Source organism: Diuraphis noxia, unplaced genomic scaffold, assembly GCF_037042655.1.
Source record: "Diuraphis noxia isolate RWA-SAM2 unplaced genomic scaffold, SU_Dnox_SAM2 contig0002, whole genome shotgun sequence".
NCBI classification, from domain to species: Eukaryota; Metazoa; Arthropoda; class Insecta; order Hemiptera; family Aphididae; genus Diuraphis; species Diuraphis noxia.
Window position 1 is genome coordinate 38192414 of NW_028301712.1, and position 17859 is coordinate 38210272.

At 26.3% G+C, this 17859-nt stretch overlaps 1 protein-coding gene across 3 annotated transcripts in view; it reads right to left on the reverse strand.

Annotated features, from left to right (window-relative positions):
• Positions 1-262: 262 nt before the first annotated feature.
• Positions 263-17859, reverse strand: part of LOC107171428 (diacylglycerol kinase eta) — a 30559-nt gene continuing 12962 nt past the window's right edge. The window contains exons 1-25 of one of the 3 annotated variants that reach the window (XM_089219660.1): positions 11494-11652; positions 11273-11381; positions 10967-11072; positions 10483-10619; positions 10027-10118; positions 9829-9959; positions 9591-9759; positions 9415-9517; positions 9204-9349; positions 8363-8548; positions 8126-8294; positions 7969-8067; positions 7787-7912; positions 7521-7720; positions 6496-7436; positions 6245-6433; positions 6068-6167; positions 5838-6006; positions 4340-4440; positions 4085-4272; positions 3759-4026; positions 3567-3687; positions 3420-3506; positions 3185-3337; positions 263-2811 (exon numbers count right to left, since the gene is read on the reverse strand). In XM_089219660.1, the coding sequence (XP_089075786.1) occupies positions 2515-2811; positions 3185-3337; positions 3420-3506; positions 3567-3687; positions 3759-4026; positions 4085-4272; positions 4340-4440; positions 5838-6006; positions 6068-6167; positions 6245-6433; positions 6496-7436; positions 7521-7720; positions 7787-7912; positions 7969-8067; positions 8126-8294; positions 8363-8548; positions 9204-9349; positions 9415-9517; positions 9591-9759; positions 9829-9959; positions 10027-10118; positions 10483-10619; positions 10967-11072; positions 11273-11329 (4335 nt within the window). In that variant the 5' untranslated portion in view covers positions 11330-11381; positions 11494-11652 and the 3' untranslated portion in view covers positions 263-2514. Of the gene's footprint in view, positions 2812-3184; positions 3338-3419; positions 3510-3566; positions 3688-3758; positions 4027-4084; positions 4273-4339; positions 4441-5837; positions 6007-6067; positions 6168-6244; positions 6434-6495; positions 7437-7520; positions 7721-7786; positions 7913-7968; positions 8068-8125; positions 8295-8362; positions 8549-9203; positions 9350-9414; positions 9518-9590; positions 9760-9828; positions 9960-10026; positions 10119-10482; positions 10620-10966; positions 11073-11272; positions 11382-11493; positions 11653-17859 lie in introns of those variants that run through there. The other 2 variants (XM_089219658.1, XM_089219659.1) reach the window with 2 other exon arrangements.

Genomic DNA, 17859 nt, shown 5'->3' on the forward strand with positions numbered 1-17859 from the left:
ATTGAATATTTAGGTATATGCCATATGTAATAGAAATCCATTTGTTCATCATTTTTAATACTTACAGAACAATGTATCGTGTATGCAATTTAAATCAATATTTCAGTAGATATTTTTTTCAAATTAAAATTAAGAACAAAAATGTCTTCAATTCAATCCAAATTGCAATGATTCTATAGTATACTAACACTAATCATAAACTTAAAATTAGATTTTAGATTGATCATCACAAGAAGAGTTTAATTGATAATAAAACAACAAACACAGTCTATAATTTATATTATATGATTATTATTATAAATTATTTATAAACACAAAGGTAAAAATAGTATACAATAAATAAAATGTAATTGATTTCTTCGAATAAGCGCCAAACAAATCAAAAGGCAATATTATAATAAATTATGTTTATTAAGTACGTCTATTCTACACAATATAGATTTTGTTTGGATAAAAAGTAAATAAATATATGTTTTAGAATAAAATAGTAGGAACTTACTAAACTATTGCTTAATACATTATTGCTAGGACATGATATTCTACCATAATAATAAGTAATAACAATAACACAAGATTTTAACAGTGTCCATCAACCGTATACAGGTAAAATGAACACAGGTAGAATATTTAGTCACTTGTTTAAACCCTGTGAGACAAAGTCTATGTTCAACACCAGATTGTATAATTCTAATTTTAATTAATTTAACTAATTATGACTTTTTAAAGTCTCATTATTTTTAGTTTTAGAAATAGTATCTAAATGAAATGAAACACTGTTATTAGCACCAAAAATTAGTAATTACTTAGTGTAAACAGATGATTTCATAGAACATTATAAAAAAGTCACAAGAAATAGTCAAATAAATAAATAATTAAAAAGTACATTGAAACACATTGATGGCCTTAATTATTAATTATTATATCACTAGTCAGTACACAATATTGAACGATTAAAATTCATTATAATTTGGCTGACTATTGATTTTTGTCGAAAAAATATTTCCCTTATAATTGTATTATTGAATCAGTGAAAAATAAATTAATAATAATTTTTTAAATATTATTTCTGTAAATTAGTCAATATTTATTAAACATGCTTTAACATTAAATTCTGTTTATCAATTTAAATATTACTACACTGAAAATTAAAACCTAAAATGTATAAATCACATTTAACATAAAGAGAAATCTGCCTAAAACCAATAGTCATCAAATTTTATATATTATGAATGATGAATAATTTCCATCATAGTATTACCATATCACAATATGAATCATATTTATAATTAAACAATAATAAAATGAATAATATTATGTACACTGTTAAAATGTTGAAAACGTGCGTGTAACAAAAAATATAGGTAAATATACTAATGAGAAACGAGTGTAATCATTTTATTTTTATATCTATGAGTTATATAATTGATTGATTATAAACACTAGTATTTATAATCGATAGTTATACATTAAGATTGAATTAATGGATAAATTGTATGTTAGTATTTTAAAAAACTTTCTTAATTTAGAAGTATATAATGTTTGAGTTATTCAAACGTTTAAAAAAAATTACAAATAATGAAAATGTTGATAAATAGTTATTTGGCACTTTAGTTACTAGATGATAGGGGTAATAGACAAGTTGAATAGAGCAAGTAGAATAAGTCTTAGTCATTCCTGTTTTAAATTTAACATAATTTACCCGTTAACATAATAATTAATAATGTCCAACAATAGCAAAATATTGATGGACACTTACTGATTATACACATAGCAGGTAGAGATCCACAATTTAAATTTGGAGTATGTATGTAAATAATAGTATTTGTTGAGTCAACTAAATTTATATTATGGTATGGGATGCAAATAATCTTTAAACAATAAACTGAAACCAATCACAATGCTCACCAAATAGTGGTATGTATTATTTAGATGTATACCTTTTTATCCCACAAATTATATCACAACAATTTTAATACTCAATAGTTAACAAAAAACTAATGTAATACAAAATTGAAAATTATGATAAAACAATTTACTTAATTGATAATATTATGATTATGGATAATTGGATCTAAATCTTATGCTTATTGTATCCATGGCTAATATAATAAAGAATAACAAATTAAGTTAATATATAACAGGTTATCATAAAAAAATTTTAAATGTTGATTCAAAATAAATCAAAATAGTATGCATAAACAGAATTGCATAATAGTGTATGTCTATTGAATATATGCTACATTATATATTTTGTTAATTTAGGAACATAATTTAAATAGATTGTTTTGTTCTTGATTACTATCCTAATAATTTTTTTTTGTGTTTTGATTAAAAATTAATTTAATTAAGCTTGAAATATTAAATCTTTGAGTCATTGGAAACTACATGTCATTGTAATCTGAGAAAGTATTTTCATATTAAACAAATAATATATTCTGTAAAAAAACTAAAAAGCTTCTATAAAATAGCTTATATATTATAGCCAAAATATTGAATACTTCACCTCAATTAGTTTTAATGATCTTCATGGACTGTGCTTAATTCTTTGACAGCCATAAGTATGCGTTTAAGGTGCCCTACCTTGGTTATACCAATTTCTTTTAAATCACGTCGCGATAAGTTCAATAACTCTTTGCCACGAATATCATTGTTGGCAAATACTTCTGTGTACTCTCCCAACTGAACTGACTCAAGCCAAATCCCTACCTCCACTGTGCTCCAGTTTGATATATCTTGACCAAGGCGTTTAGAAGATATAACATTACCTTTCCATAACTTTTGCCAAAATTGCCCTTTACGACACAATTTGTCCTATATTAAGTTAACAGAATATTTAGTTAGTTAAAAATTGTAATAAAAAGTAAAAACATTTTCAAAATGTTTTTTACTGTAGCTACAATTTTATTGATTAGTGTACCCGAGACTTCACACAATACAAATTAAAACCAACTAGAATATTACAAAATGCTACAAAACAAGCCCAATAATTACAAAAAAGTTTACTTCTTTTTTCACACTATTACAAAGATGAAACTAACTAATAATTTTAATATAGGTAATTCTCATAAAGACTCAAAAATAAATGATTTGATTAATTTACATTATCAGTAATAATGCTCATAGGATACAACCAAGTTATTGAATAATTATTTATTAGATAATTTTATAAAAATTAATAGATTACCATTTCACAAGCATTGTTGAGAAAATAAACATAACATGATGACGAGTCGTTATCTCTTTCAGAGTCTTTAGATGATATGAGACATTTTTTAAATTCAATTTCAAGTTTGCTGAATGCCAATGAAAGTTTAACTACAAATTCTCCATCAAAAACCTTAAATAAAAAAATGTTTAAATTTAATATTATTATTTATAAGTAAAAAATCTTCACAGAAAAACTAATTTTGTTTACTAACATTTCCTGCATTTCTTATCATAGTTAGTGTTTCTTCATGTAAACGCTTTGTGCTTAACACAATGTCAGTTGCAACTGATCGTAATTCCTTCTAATATCAAATAGAAAATTATAAATTAAGAAAAATACTAAAACCATTATAACCTACTTCCTTAATTTCCTGTTTAATAATGCTGATTTTTTTTACATTATCATTAGTAGAATCAGTTAATTTTTTCAAATCATCTCCTTTAAATAGTTTTTGTTTCAGTAATATTTCTCTGATCAAGCTAAATAATAATAATAATTATTATTTTTAAGCATTTAAAAATGGCATTAATTTATTATATGTAATTATTACTCAATTAAGTTATTTGTGGCCTCCAAAAATTCCTTGAGAATAGCCCATTCATCTTGACTTAAAGGAGTAAATCTACATAGCGATTGGCTATGGGTGCGTTTACTCTGGTGTTTAATTTGTTTCTGTTTTTCTTCCCATGATTTTAGTGACAGTTCAAGTGCCTTATTTCTGCATAACATTTTCATTCTGTTTTTGTGAATTATACGAATCATTCCAGGAGGCTGTACCCATGCCTCACCATCTACTTGTATTGGTACCCCTTCATCACCTGAGTTAAAAGTAAAATTAACATTTCTATGTGTGAAAGTAAAATAAGCAATGCATACCCATAATATTTATTTGAACAGTAGTACATTGAGCAATGCGATGATGTTGTAAGTTTATTAAACGTGATGCAGCCATTTGGATAGTTCCAAACACAGCGACCACTTCTAATATCCTATCATCAATACTTGGAGCTAAAAAGACTCTGTCTTCTTTAGTACCACCCCAAAAATTAGTACCACCCATGAAACTAAATATTAAACATTAATTAATTGATTTGAATCTAAGTAAAAATAATACCAAATTTGACAAATTACCTTGGAATATTAAGTATTACAATTCCTTGCAACGAAGGAAGTGGAATTCTTTGTCCATCACATTCCAGTTGTACTCTTTGATCCAAATTTTTATAAGTTTTCTTATCAAATAGATTAATTACCAAAATTAAAATAACATAACATTTGTATACATTATACAGTTATACAGTAGTTACTTGATAATTTGAAATTCAGGGAACCAAGCTAAAAATTTGATCTAAAGAGATTTTCGATTTACCAGGAGTTCAAAATAATTGAGAAAAAAATAATAATTTGAATTAAGAGGATGTTACACCCGCATGTGTTGTCTCAGTCTTACAAGTGCATAACATTGCAAAAACAGTTCTTTTGCGCGGGAAAGAACCGAGAAAGCTACAGTTATAACTAAGAAACAAAATTTTCACCACATAAAAAGGAGAATTTTGTCTGTGCAATATAGTTTTTATTTTTTTGATATCTGAACTACAAAAAAAGTTATTCATGCTTAAAAAACACAAAATTAATGTATTATGAAACAATAAGAATTTTTTTTGTATAAGTGATATCGAAAAAATAAAAACGATATTGCACAGACAAAATTCTCCTTTTTATGTGGTGAAAATTTTGTTTCTTAGTTATATCTTTTACCTGCTTTAACTATCGAGATCACTTTTTTTTTTTTGTCGACGATCGACAAACATTTATAATTTATAGAACCAATATTCTGACTGACTACATATTATTCGATTTAAACTATTGTTTACTAATTGCAGAGTAAACATTTTGGTAAAATTATACAATTAAACTGATTAAAGTCTAGATTAGGTAAGGTAAGTAAGGTATGTTAATAATTAATTGCTATCGTTATTAGTTTCATTACAAGTACATCAAATAGATTCTACATAATCTTTATACATATTAAATTATGAACATACAGTAGAACCTGGATTAATCATCACTCTCGGGGCCAGAGCTTTGACGGATAATCAAAAGACTGTTAAGCAAGCAACAAACATTTTTTTTAACATATGTACATATTATTTATTATAATTTGAATAATTATGACATGCTTATTGATATACTTAGGTACCGTACCATTACTTATTGGTACATATTATGTACCCATTACTTATCTAGTAGATATTGCCGGAAAGTTTATAAACCTACTTATGCACAAAGCACAAAGTGATAAGATTTACTGCAATGCGCAAATAGTCTATGCAAGTGTGGCACCTGATGGGTAACCGAGAAAGATGGTTAATCGAAGTTCTACAATATATATTATCGGGTTTAGGGAAAATTTGAATTATAGAAGTCCTGGAAATAAATTTAAATTGTAGAGTGTGTCTCAACGACAAAAATTTTTGAATTATCGAAGGAACCGGAATACATGTATTTTCTTCTAACCATAGGTTTTCTCAAGGGACTAAGCATTTAGTTAAATTTATGGAGTTTTTCAAATTATTGAGTGATTACTGTATATATATTATATATATATATATTATAAAAAATAATTTACCTGTAACCACTGTTTGCTTCCTAATACTCCATACCACATGTAATTTCGAGTCCGTGACCTACATTTTTCAGGATGTTCTTCTCGTTTATGATGAAAATCTAATGATATTTTAGCATCAATGCCTATTCCAAAATAGTTATTCATAATGCATTTTTCAAAAAATCCTTCTCTGAAATAAAAATAAAACTATTATTGTTACTTATAAATTTATTATTATAATTATTATTTACAGCAATGTTTCATCTGGGTCCATCAAAGGTACAGCAGGAGCACATAGAGCATCAGCATTTGCTAATAACACTTGACTTATCAAACTTGATTCTGTTACATCTATTGAAAGTATAATGATAAATAATAAAGATTATTAAATAAAATTGAATTAACCATTTTATAATATTTTTTCTTACTGGGCCAAGTGGGTAGAGTAACTAATGGATTGATGATTGGTAAATGTTTATTGCGTTTAAGCGTTGTATAATTTTGAACTGAACATGGCGTAGGTGAATGATTTCGATTATTTAATGCAGTACTACTAGAAATTCTATGTGAAGATCGCAAAGGTGAAGTATTTAACATGATAGGTGATGCTGCAGAAACTAAAAAGTAAAAACAATTAGTAAATTTAAATTTTTAGTCCCCTTTAAGTGGTTATACTTACGTCTCCGACAACTGTCAAAACTATTTCTTCTACAATCCAGATGTGACTCTTCTACATCACATAATTTATTGGGAGAGAAATTTTGGGGAGAAGGTGGATTTATGACTACAGCTGGACCAGTCATTGTCTGACTTCTTTTTAATCCTTTGAAACTATGTAATTCATCATTATCATCATCATCATCAGCAGCAGCATCAAAAATATCACTTGTTGATTTAGGATCTTGAAGTAGGAATGAATTATCACCATTTGTACTTATATTACCATTAGAACCTTGAATTCTGACATTTATTTCATTTTTATCTGTAACAAATTTTGATTCATTCGGTACTTCTAAACCCACGTTGTTAACAGTATATTTTTCTGATTCCTTGGATATATTTTTAAATCCAAATTCAATTTCAGCTTCCATGTCACTGTATGTTTTATTAAGATGGCGGCATTTAATTGATCTTCGTGCAATGTCATTTCCTTCAATAAAATGTGCAATACTACACTTTTTAGAACTATTTTCTGTAACTATAAGCTCTTTACGAAAGTCTTCACTTTCTTCATCTTCCGGGGATGAGGATATTAAATTTGATACATCTACATCAGACTCCATACATTCATTTACACCAAAATTCAATTTAGGTCGATTACGTGAAAATGGGCCTTTGCAAGCTTGACGAAAACTGTAACGAGACGAAGAGGCTTGGCACTTGTTATCATACATTTTATAACTATTTGGTATTTCATCTGATGCTTCAGACGAATCAATATGACAAATATTTCCCAAAGATTCTTCTTCACTTATTTTAAATGCAGGATATGTTTTTAGAGGTTCACTAATTTGATTTTTGCATTCATTTTTTAATTTATCAGTTTCGTATATTTGACAATAGCTATTCAAATCATCATACTGTGAAGTTTGATATGTACTTGTATCTTCTTCGGACATACTGTTTAAACATTATTATACTCATTATTATTTATTTGATAGCAAGTTTAAAATACATAAAAAAAAAAAATGTAATTTAACATACACAGCATTTTGATCATCTAGAACTATTTCCTGGCGGCAATCAGAAAATTCAACAGGTGCCGGTAAAGATTCAATATTTAATTCTGTTGAACACGATGAATCTCTTCTTAACATTGGTATAGGAGAAATAGATATAGGATTTGCAATAGATGTAGGAGTTAACTGTTGAAGGTTCAGATTATTATCAATGCTTGGTGATATCTATGCAGTAAAATAATAATTTAACTTAATATAAATGTATTGTTTCATAAATATGTTACACCATACCAGTTGTGATATTGGAAGTGGAGTCAAAATAGTAGAAGGAAAAGCTGTCTTGCCAAAATGTTCAATTAATTTTGTAACTGATTTTTCAAGGCTATTAGCTCTTTCAAGTAATTGCTTTTTATAGACCTTAATAACAATTTATAAGTTAAAACTAAAAAAAAAACAAAAATTAATTGTCTTACTTTTTTTATGACTTTACTTTCTGTATCTTTAATATTGTCATTTGTTATTTTATTAATGTTAATGTGCTCTTCATTTAGATCATTAGTATGTACAGTTTCCTAATTAAAAATAAAAACTTAAAACCCGCAATGGAAAAAATAAAAGTTAATATCTTACGTTTTTAGTCTGATATGTTATTTTGAACTCTTCTTTTTGAAGGAGTTTTAAAAGTGTGTCTAATTTATACTTTAAATCTTGGTGTAAATCATTGAATTCAGTATTGTCAATAACATTGTTAATTTCTGATATGCAAACAATAAAATCTTTGACAGTACCACATAACTCTCTAAAAGTCCATAATAAAATTAAAATTAATTAAAATTTTTATAATATATAATCACAATAAATACTAACTTGGCTGTATTAACAATTGTTTCGTGTTCATGAGCTTGCAATATAATGTTCAAATTAGTCATAATATAACTGTAGTATGTGGATATGGCTGATTCTAAGCTAATACCCTCTTGTACCCCTGAATTCATTGTGAGTTTTGTGCCACTACCTATATCAATGCTACGTTCATATACCATTATACTCCATCTAAAATGTACATACAAAGTGTTGAATAAAACCACATATGATGAAATTTATTAATTATTACTAGAGCGCAGATTTTTATGTAATTGATAATTATTTTTTTATTTTTGGATTTTTGTCAGCGATCTTTATGTATTATAATAGTGTTTCAACTTTCATGCTAGTGAAAACATTTTTTTTTTTACATATTTCCACATAATATGTAATTTTCCAAATCTAATAAAGCAATATAATATAATATGTCATTGAATAGAAAATTCTAATAATAATTATTGTCATCTAACATCTTATAGTGTTTTAGAAAGCTAATATCAATAAGAGTTTTATTATGTACTTTTTTCTTCATCTTCTTTATTATCTATTAACGGGTAGTCTAGTTTAAACATAATCTTGTTGCAATTTAAAAAAATGTATTTGATTTGAGTTATCTACTTAAGCTATTCAATGTATTTAGATCATTATTTTACCTAATAAATTCATAATTATTTGTCAAACAGTTTAATTTTGTAATTTTTTTTTATAACCCATCTTTTAAAGTCTAATTTGCATATTTTCACAAATTTTTCTACATATTATATGAAATATTATGATAATTATAAGTGCATACAAATGTGTGCTCTAGTCATTACTTTTTAGTTTTTACCAATCTAACTATTACCTGTCAAGTATCTTGGTACTGGCTCGTTCGTATTTATCCATTATTTGTGGCAAATGGGCATCATCATCACAAGATGCACCCCAGCCTAATACTCTTGCTAAGTCATTACCAGTGCCTAAAGGTAGTACACCAACATGACACTGTACCTGATATACAAACACATTCAAAAATTATATAAATCATTATTTGGTAAAAAGAAATAATATGTTACCTGCATATTAAGCCTATCAATTTCAGATAGCACCCAACCAACAGAACCATCACCACTACATACTAATACTCTGAACGGATTGAAATGTCTAAATAATCTTAGCCTGAATAATAAATAAATTTAAAAAAAACATATTTTATTTTATTTAAAAAATCAAAATGTAAAGATTCTATTACCCAGGACCAGGGCCGTTACCAATTAGGTCAAATACTTGTGCTGGATTCAATATTTGTTTGAATCGTCTGAGAAATTTAATACCTTGATTGTCACCAGACTTAGAATTGACAAATACTAATAATGGGGAACATCCATGGGGTTGAATTGCTTCTAAGGAATCATCACTAGCTATGATCATATAATATTTTAGTAATAAGATATTAGTTTTTACTGAATAAATAACAAATTTTATCTTACCAACAGAATGTATAGCTGTGGGTGGCACAACACTTAATCTATTAGGTCCCAATGGACACTTTATTGTATGCTTAGGGCGGCATGCAGTGTGTACTGTTGCTCTGCACCATAAACATCTCCAGTCTTGTAGCCTGATTAGAATTGAATAAATATTTAATTGAAATAATTAATACTTTAAATACAATAAATAATATGTACCTTAGGACTGATCCACATGTTTTATCACAGACAGCGCATTTGGAAGAAACAGGTAAATTTCCTTCCATCCATTGGTGTGTCATTAAAATATTCTAAGATGTATAAATAAATGATTGTTAGATTAAAGAAAATTGTTTTTACAAATTAAATTTATAAATAATACACGTGAGTATACAATATTAATAATAGTAAAACATATTTAAATATTTAATAAATTGTTTTTAGGTTAGTTGGTTAAATAGGTTAAAAAAAACCTCTAGCAAAAAATATGTTTGCATAAGCAATCAGTCAATTTAATACTATTGCAAAACTATGTACTTATTTCTGCGTTAGGATTAAATAAATTAAAACTTTATAGTTTTAAAGCTTACTCTATTTGAAATAAGGTAGATTTAATAGAATTTCTAAATATAAAATGTAACCGATATTGTCAAAAATAATACAAACTATTATTACCCCTTGTTTATCTTCAATTATGTCTTTTCCAATGCTAGCCAATGTAGTCCACTTGCAATTGCTGATCGCCTTTTCCACACATCTCTTATGTACTTTACACTTACATACCTCACAACTATATCCATGAGATGTAACACCTAAGTATTTGTATGGAAGATATTAATTAAAGCATTCTAAGGACAATAGGTATGCACATGGGTGTGGCTTATAAGGCTATAGCTACACCTGAGGATGGGGGTTTTTTTATGTAGGTACTTAGATAAAAACAGGCCAATAACTCACTTTTTGGAAAATCAGAATTTTTTATTAATTATGACTACATATGTCGTCTATTTAAAAAAAATGTATGGGGGAAGTTTTAAGGGGATGGGTGGATAAAAAAAATAAAAACCACACCAGAAATAGGAGTTTGTGAGAACCTATGCTAAGAACAAAATCAATAAATTAATGAATAATAAATTTGATATTATGTTATTTAAATTACCCGATAGCTGTTCCCGGCAGATATTGCAATATGTTGGACGTGCGTGAGATGTAGTATGCCACGAGTGATTTCCAGATAGAAAGTCATTTAAATCCACACCAATCGGCTAAACATAAAAGAAATTTAGAAAATTAAAATTAAAATCTAAATAGGTAAGTACAATATTAATTAGTTTCATTAATAGTTAATTTAACATCAGTTTTTTCAAGTTTAACTCCCATACAATTATTTTAGAATTAAAAAACTATGTACTTGATACTTATTTGTATGATAAATACTATAAACCTTAATCTATTAAAATAATACCTGATTTAAAATATCTCTGCTGGCTGTAACTTTTAACGCTGCCATCCAGTCTTCCATGACGTACAATAAGCACAGCTACTCAAAATCACCAAGTGTTGAGCTTGGTCACCTAAAAAAAGTGAAAAAAAAACGGTTTTGGATCAAATGACTATCGTTACACTTGTAAACTTGTTCCGTCATTAATCGGGTTTTCAGTCCAATTGAACAGACAACCAACTAACCAAGAATCCGAACACCCCAGTGATGAGTTTTCATATTTTCGTTCGATCGGTATCCGGAAAACAACATTACCACTCATTATACACTAAAAAATCTTTGTTAAAAATAAAAATTACAACGAAAAAAAAATGTCAACACCTAACTAATTTCGAAGACTTTGATAACGTTATCATTGTTTTATGATCATTCCAGTTATCATTTTACTAATCTGTTCCACTTTATTATCAGTTTATCACTATAATATCATAAAATATTCCACAGAACAGGATATTAAATAGAGGCGGTATATATTTTACTGAATAATAGTTTACCAATAATTTTACTAATACGGTAAATATCTAATAATCTAGATATTTTGAAAATACCATTCCATAGATATTTTAAAATATAATGAATAATGATTAAGAAGACGTCGCACTCGCATATGTTTTCTCCGTCTTACATGCGTACGATATAGCAAATTGTACGCTCAGCAGAATACGTGTAGCTCCGTTAGTTTAAAAATTAGAGTGAATTTATCTCTTATAAAATCTATAGGTAAGATTATTATCTAGACAATCTCATGAGCTTTTTGTTATATTTTAATTTTAAAGCGAGTTATGAGTATTTCAAGATCTACAAGCAATTTATAATGTTAAAATGCTCATAACTCACTTTAAAATAAAAATATAATAAAAAGACTACGAGGTTGTCTAGATAACAACCTTACCTTTAGATTTTATAAGAGGTAAATTCACTCAAATTTTTAAACTAACGGAGCTACACGTATTCTGCTGAGCGTACAATTTGATATGTCGTACGCGTGTAAGACGGAGACAACATATGCAGGTGAGACGTCCTCTTAATAATATTATATTTAAAATGTGGTGTCTACGAATATTGTTGTACTACCTAGTAGCCGTAGGCACGTACCTACAAAACATTACGTAATTAGTAATTACTATTATTAAGAGGACGTTACATCCTCAATCCCCATGTGTTTTCTCAGTCTTACTAGTGCGTAACCAGAGTCGGATTTCCCATTGGACACGTAGGCAGCTGCCTAAGGCGGGAAAATCTAAGGGAGTGGCAAAATTTGTAGTGTTTTATTAAAAAAAATCAAACATGTAAAAAAAAAATTGGAAAATTAATTATTTAATATTTACGAAAAATAATAATAGGTATGTATATTTTTTGTATTTTATATTTTTTTATATCATTATTATCTATCTATTTTGGTTCATTATAATTTAAAGTAATATAGTCATTACTCATTATAAATATAGAAAACAACTTTATAGAAAACAGTTTTTGATAATACGACTATAGTTAACACATTGGTATAGTCTGCCCAGAGCCCGCATCACCACGTTTTCCTGCTCTACCATATATGGGTCATATATCTCATATATCAAGCTACAATATTAATTAATATTATTCTTATCGGGGATCGACGTTGTAATTTCGGGTGAAAATTAATACCCACACTATATTACTAATTTGACACTCCTATGCTGCTGTTATGATATCAGAAAGTCAGAACTACTCGTATATCAATAATAATAATCAAAAACTTAATCACGTAAGTTTTTATTAAAATTCAGTGGACATTGACATTTTTCAAAGTAGGCTAAATAACTAAAGGGAAAAAAGTAGTCTAAATATTCAAATGGGTGTTCACTACTATTGTATATATATTTTATATTTATAGTAGGTATTTTGGAGGGGGTATTGTAATTTGTTCACCTATTATAGGGGTGGCAAATGTTTGGTGCCTATATAGCCGTAAAAATGATAAATCCGCCTCTGTGTCCTGTGTGTAACATGGTACATTTTACAACCAGCAGATCACGTTTAGATTTAGCTCCGTTAGTTTAAAAATTAGAGTGAAATGACCTATTATCAAATTTAAATGTTAGAGTATTATTTAGACGACCTCATGGGCTTTTTAATATATTTTAAATTTTAAGAGAGTTATAAGTATTTTAAATTTGTAAATTTTTTATATAATATTTTAAAATACTTATAACTCGCTTCAAAATTAGAATATAGTAAAAAGTCCATTAAATCGTCTAAATAATATTCTTACCTTTAAAATTTATCAGAGGTCAATTCACTCTAATTTTTAAACTAACGGAGTCAAGCATGATCTGCTGAGCATAAAATTTGGTATGTTACGTACTTGTAAGACGGAGGTAATACATGCGGGTATTACGTCCTATTAAATAATAATACAAAAAATATTTTTTGTTTAAATATTCAATTTCATCAAAATGTACACTTTAGTAATGTCTGTAAAATAAAAATTGAGACTACATATTTTTTTAAATGTTTGGATATCAATAACTAGACTTACTTGTAAGGAAGTCTTATCATAATAAAATTGAACTTATTATACATTTTTATGTACTTTATATTTTGAAAATTTTTAGAACTGACGTATTTTGACAAAATTTGAAAAAAAAAATCATTTCTATATATTTTTTTTATTTTTAATATTTTTATATTACTAATAAAGTATCTTAATATGTGAAATCTCGTGTTACATATTCAAGCATTTTGACCTAGACACCTAGTTAAAAAAATTACCATTTTCACAACACTTAATTATACATAATATATTAAGTAATTATTAGCTATTTTATTTATATTTTTTTTTAAACATTTAGGTATCTTTCTGGATATTAATGGATACAATATTATTTTAACTATAGGGCTATGAATTTAAAAAAAAAGTATGTATTAATGAATACAATTTAAAACTTATGTTATATTTTGTTTGACGTTTATGATTATATTAAGTCTTTTTTTTTTGGTAGTTTTAAGTAATTTTTTTTACATTTTTCGAATTTTTCATTTTTCATTTTTATCCCAAAATATTTCCCACGTTCTGCATGCACGTCATAAATTAAATCATCATAGTTACGGTGAAAAGATAAACCTTGAACGTGTGGCTAAAATTGTTATTATCATATAATACCATAATTCATTATATTATAGAATTATATAACCATTAGAAGAGTATGACGCGATTGATGATACACCCGACCACGAGTTACGATTATTATTATTATTGTTTTGAATTATAGGTATATATTATTATTATAATTTAATCAATAATCGTGATAAATATATATAATTTCTGTACCATCGGACCATCCGTCAACCGTTGTGGGTATATACGAGTGGCCAATAATTTGCCTTCTGAGGTTACGTATAATACCTACCTACATATAATAATTATATATTCACCAGCCATACATGGTGCCCGAGTTCTAGTTTAAATCATGTATACATAATACATTACACATATCAGAGTAAATTGACCTATTGTAAAATCCAAAGACGAGAATATATTATGTTGTAGAGGTAGGTACCTACATTTCCCCGAGAAAATAAAAGAGCGCATGCAATACATATTTTTAATTGGTTACGATATTTTTCAACTACTGATACATTATTCGAATTTCGAAAGTCAATTTTTGTATAGTTTTAGGCATTTAAGTATAGATTTTTAGGTATGCAATTTTTGTTTTTTAATAATAAGCTATATTTTTAATTTTATAATCAAAAGTTGAATACTTTTCTAAACATTTTTTATTCTTTAATTAATACATCGAGTACTAAGTAAATATGTTTTTACAAATTTATTGTTTATATGAGTGGAGTAAAATGACAAGAGTATCCACAATAATTATAGTAAAGTTATTACTTTACCTTGTAAAAATATAATGTTATAAATACATGTTGAAATAATACCTGCTAATGATCAATATTGAAACTGAGAAGGAACCCGAACACACATAACATGTTGTTTGCGTATTACTTACGTACAACCATAATATGAAATTAGTGTCCTGTAGAACCAATTATGTGTTGTTAGCTTAAGCAAAAGTCGTCAGTGATTTAAATTATTTTGAAATTTAAGGGTAACGATATTATATCACAAGCTATTATTAATATTTTGATTTTTTTTAGTGAGTTTTAAATATAGGTAACAACAAATTATCAAATTATTACATTTTAAAAGGTCCAGAAATCACTTTAAAATTTAAATATAAAAAAATGTATGTAATATCCTAGATAATAATTAATAAAACTTTAAACTTTAAATTTGATAATTGATCAGTTTATTCTAAAATTAAAGCTAAAAAAATAAAATTAGTTTTGTAGATATGTAGTAAGTTTATAAGATGGAGACAATACACGCAGATTCGGCGTCTTTAGATTCGTCTTATAAATTATATTTATATTAAAAAATATTTTGGTAAATCATATTATGAAAACATTTTTTTTTTTTACAAAAACCTAGAACTTTTAGTTTAGAAAAAGTTTATACCTTTAGTATTCTAATAAATAAATTACTTTGTATATTATATACTTATATAATTACTTTCATATTACATTGATTTTTTTACATTTGACTTTATTTTAACTATATTTCAAATCACAATGTGCATAATGTATAAAAAAATTACTATATATACTACGCAAAGGCGACCTTTTCTAAATAGTAATTTATTATGTATAAATAATTTTATAAAGCAATATATCTACTTTCAAAACAAAATTAATTATAGCACGTATCTCGTATATAATAAAACAATACGTATTATAATAACGTATATTTATAGATATATTGTATTAAATTGGTTTAAATATAACAAACAACACGTGTCACACATGCAGACTTAATATGTATGAAACAAGCGCATAATTAATTTAAATGTGACTATGGTGTGTATCTAGTTATTATTGTATTTTTAAAATACTTATAATACCCACAGTTAGTGTGCATCTAGAGTTTATGATATATTTAGCGTAATTAAAAAAAAAATATTTAAATCTTGGAGAAATATATGCTATACACTATACTTAAAAATGTAAAAAAAGTAATAAAATTATCATGAAAATGAAAAATATTGATCAATTCTAAATGACTTCAATAAAATGATAACGACAATCTGTGACATAGATATATAATATTATGATATTTATAGGTATATATAATATTCTAATTACCATACTATTGAAGTCCTTTTTAGTTTGTACTTAAAATATTGTTATTAATCCTGAATATAGTTTTATTATAGCTTTTGCTGCAGTTAACCCTGTGTGATTATATAAGGTTATTATTGAAATGCAGATAAAAAAGCTTCATAATATAATAATATTAGCTACTATTTCACTTAAAGCCTTTAAGATACTGGAAAAAATGAACTAATGAAATTTATGTAGCTAAATTGCCTGCCCAGAACGCCGTGTTACCATAATTATGTTATTATTGAGAAGCAAAATAACACAATTTAATAATATCATAATAATATAAATATGGTATTATATAATAAATATTATTCAAATGTATTGATTTTTTTTAGAAGGTATTTCAGTATTGCATTAAACTTCGAAAACAAAATAATATAAGAACTAGAAAAAACAATATAAATAAATAAAACCATTACCTAGATAAAAATATGAAAGTTTCAAATTTCCAAAACAGGTATACAAATAAATATTTTTAAAATTTTCAAGAAGTTATGGATACCAACCGACGTGTCAAAAATGGCGAAAATTCCTTAAATAAAAAACAATATTTATAAACATATTTACTACTCGTAATGTAATTGCAGTTTATTTATACGATATAAATTTGACAATTTAATGATTCGTAATCACATAATGATGTAATACTATGAAAAGAATCTTTACATTTAGTTCTATCAAGTGCGTACGATTATTAATTACTAACACAATGTCTGTACATGGAAATTGTTTGTTTTATCACAGAGGCGCATTCAATGATTTATTTGCTCTGGGGGTGGTTTTATTTCTACACCTCTCAATAGTCTCAACATAAGTGCACGTGACAATTCACGTTACAGTCACATATTATTTACTACCAAAGTAATACTTTAGAAATATTGTAAAAATTGTTCTTGCAATCAGCGTCCAGTATCCATTTAAAACTTGACCACCCGATGACTACTTTACTTTACTTAAATAATAAAAATTAATATACATATATATTGGTGAAATAATTTTTCAAAAAATACACAAGCGTTAATAAATTGTTTATTTAATTTAACATTATCAAATAATGTATTTAGTCAAATATTAATTTGACGTCTGTTCATATTACAGTAATATTATTATTTTAATTTATATAGGTTCTTCTAACATAAATTATATATTTATATATATAATATGTATATATTATAACTGCAAATTCTCACCAGTTTAGCATATTACGCAGTCGAATTGCATGTCATACATTCCTTTATTGTTTTTCGTTTAATTAACATTTTTATATAAATGCATAGAATAAAAAACCCATTGAATCGTTCGTGTTTTATTTGCATATCAAACGGTATATATAATACAAGATAATA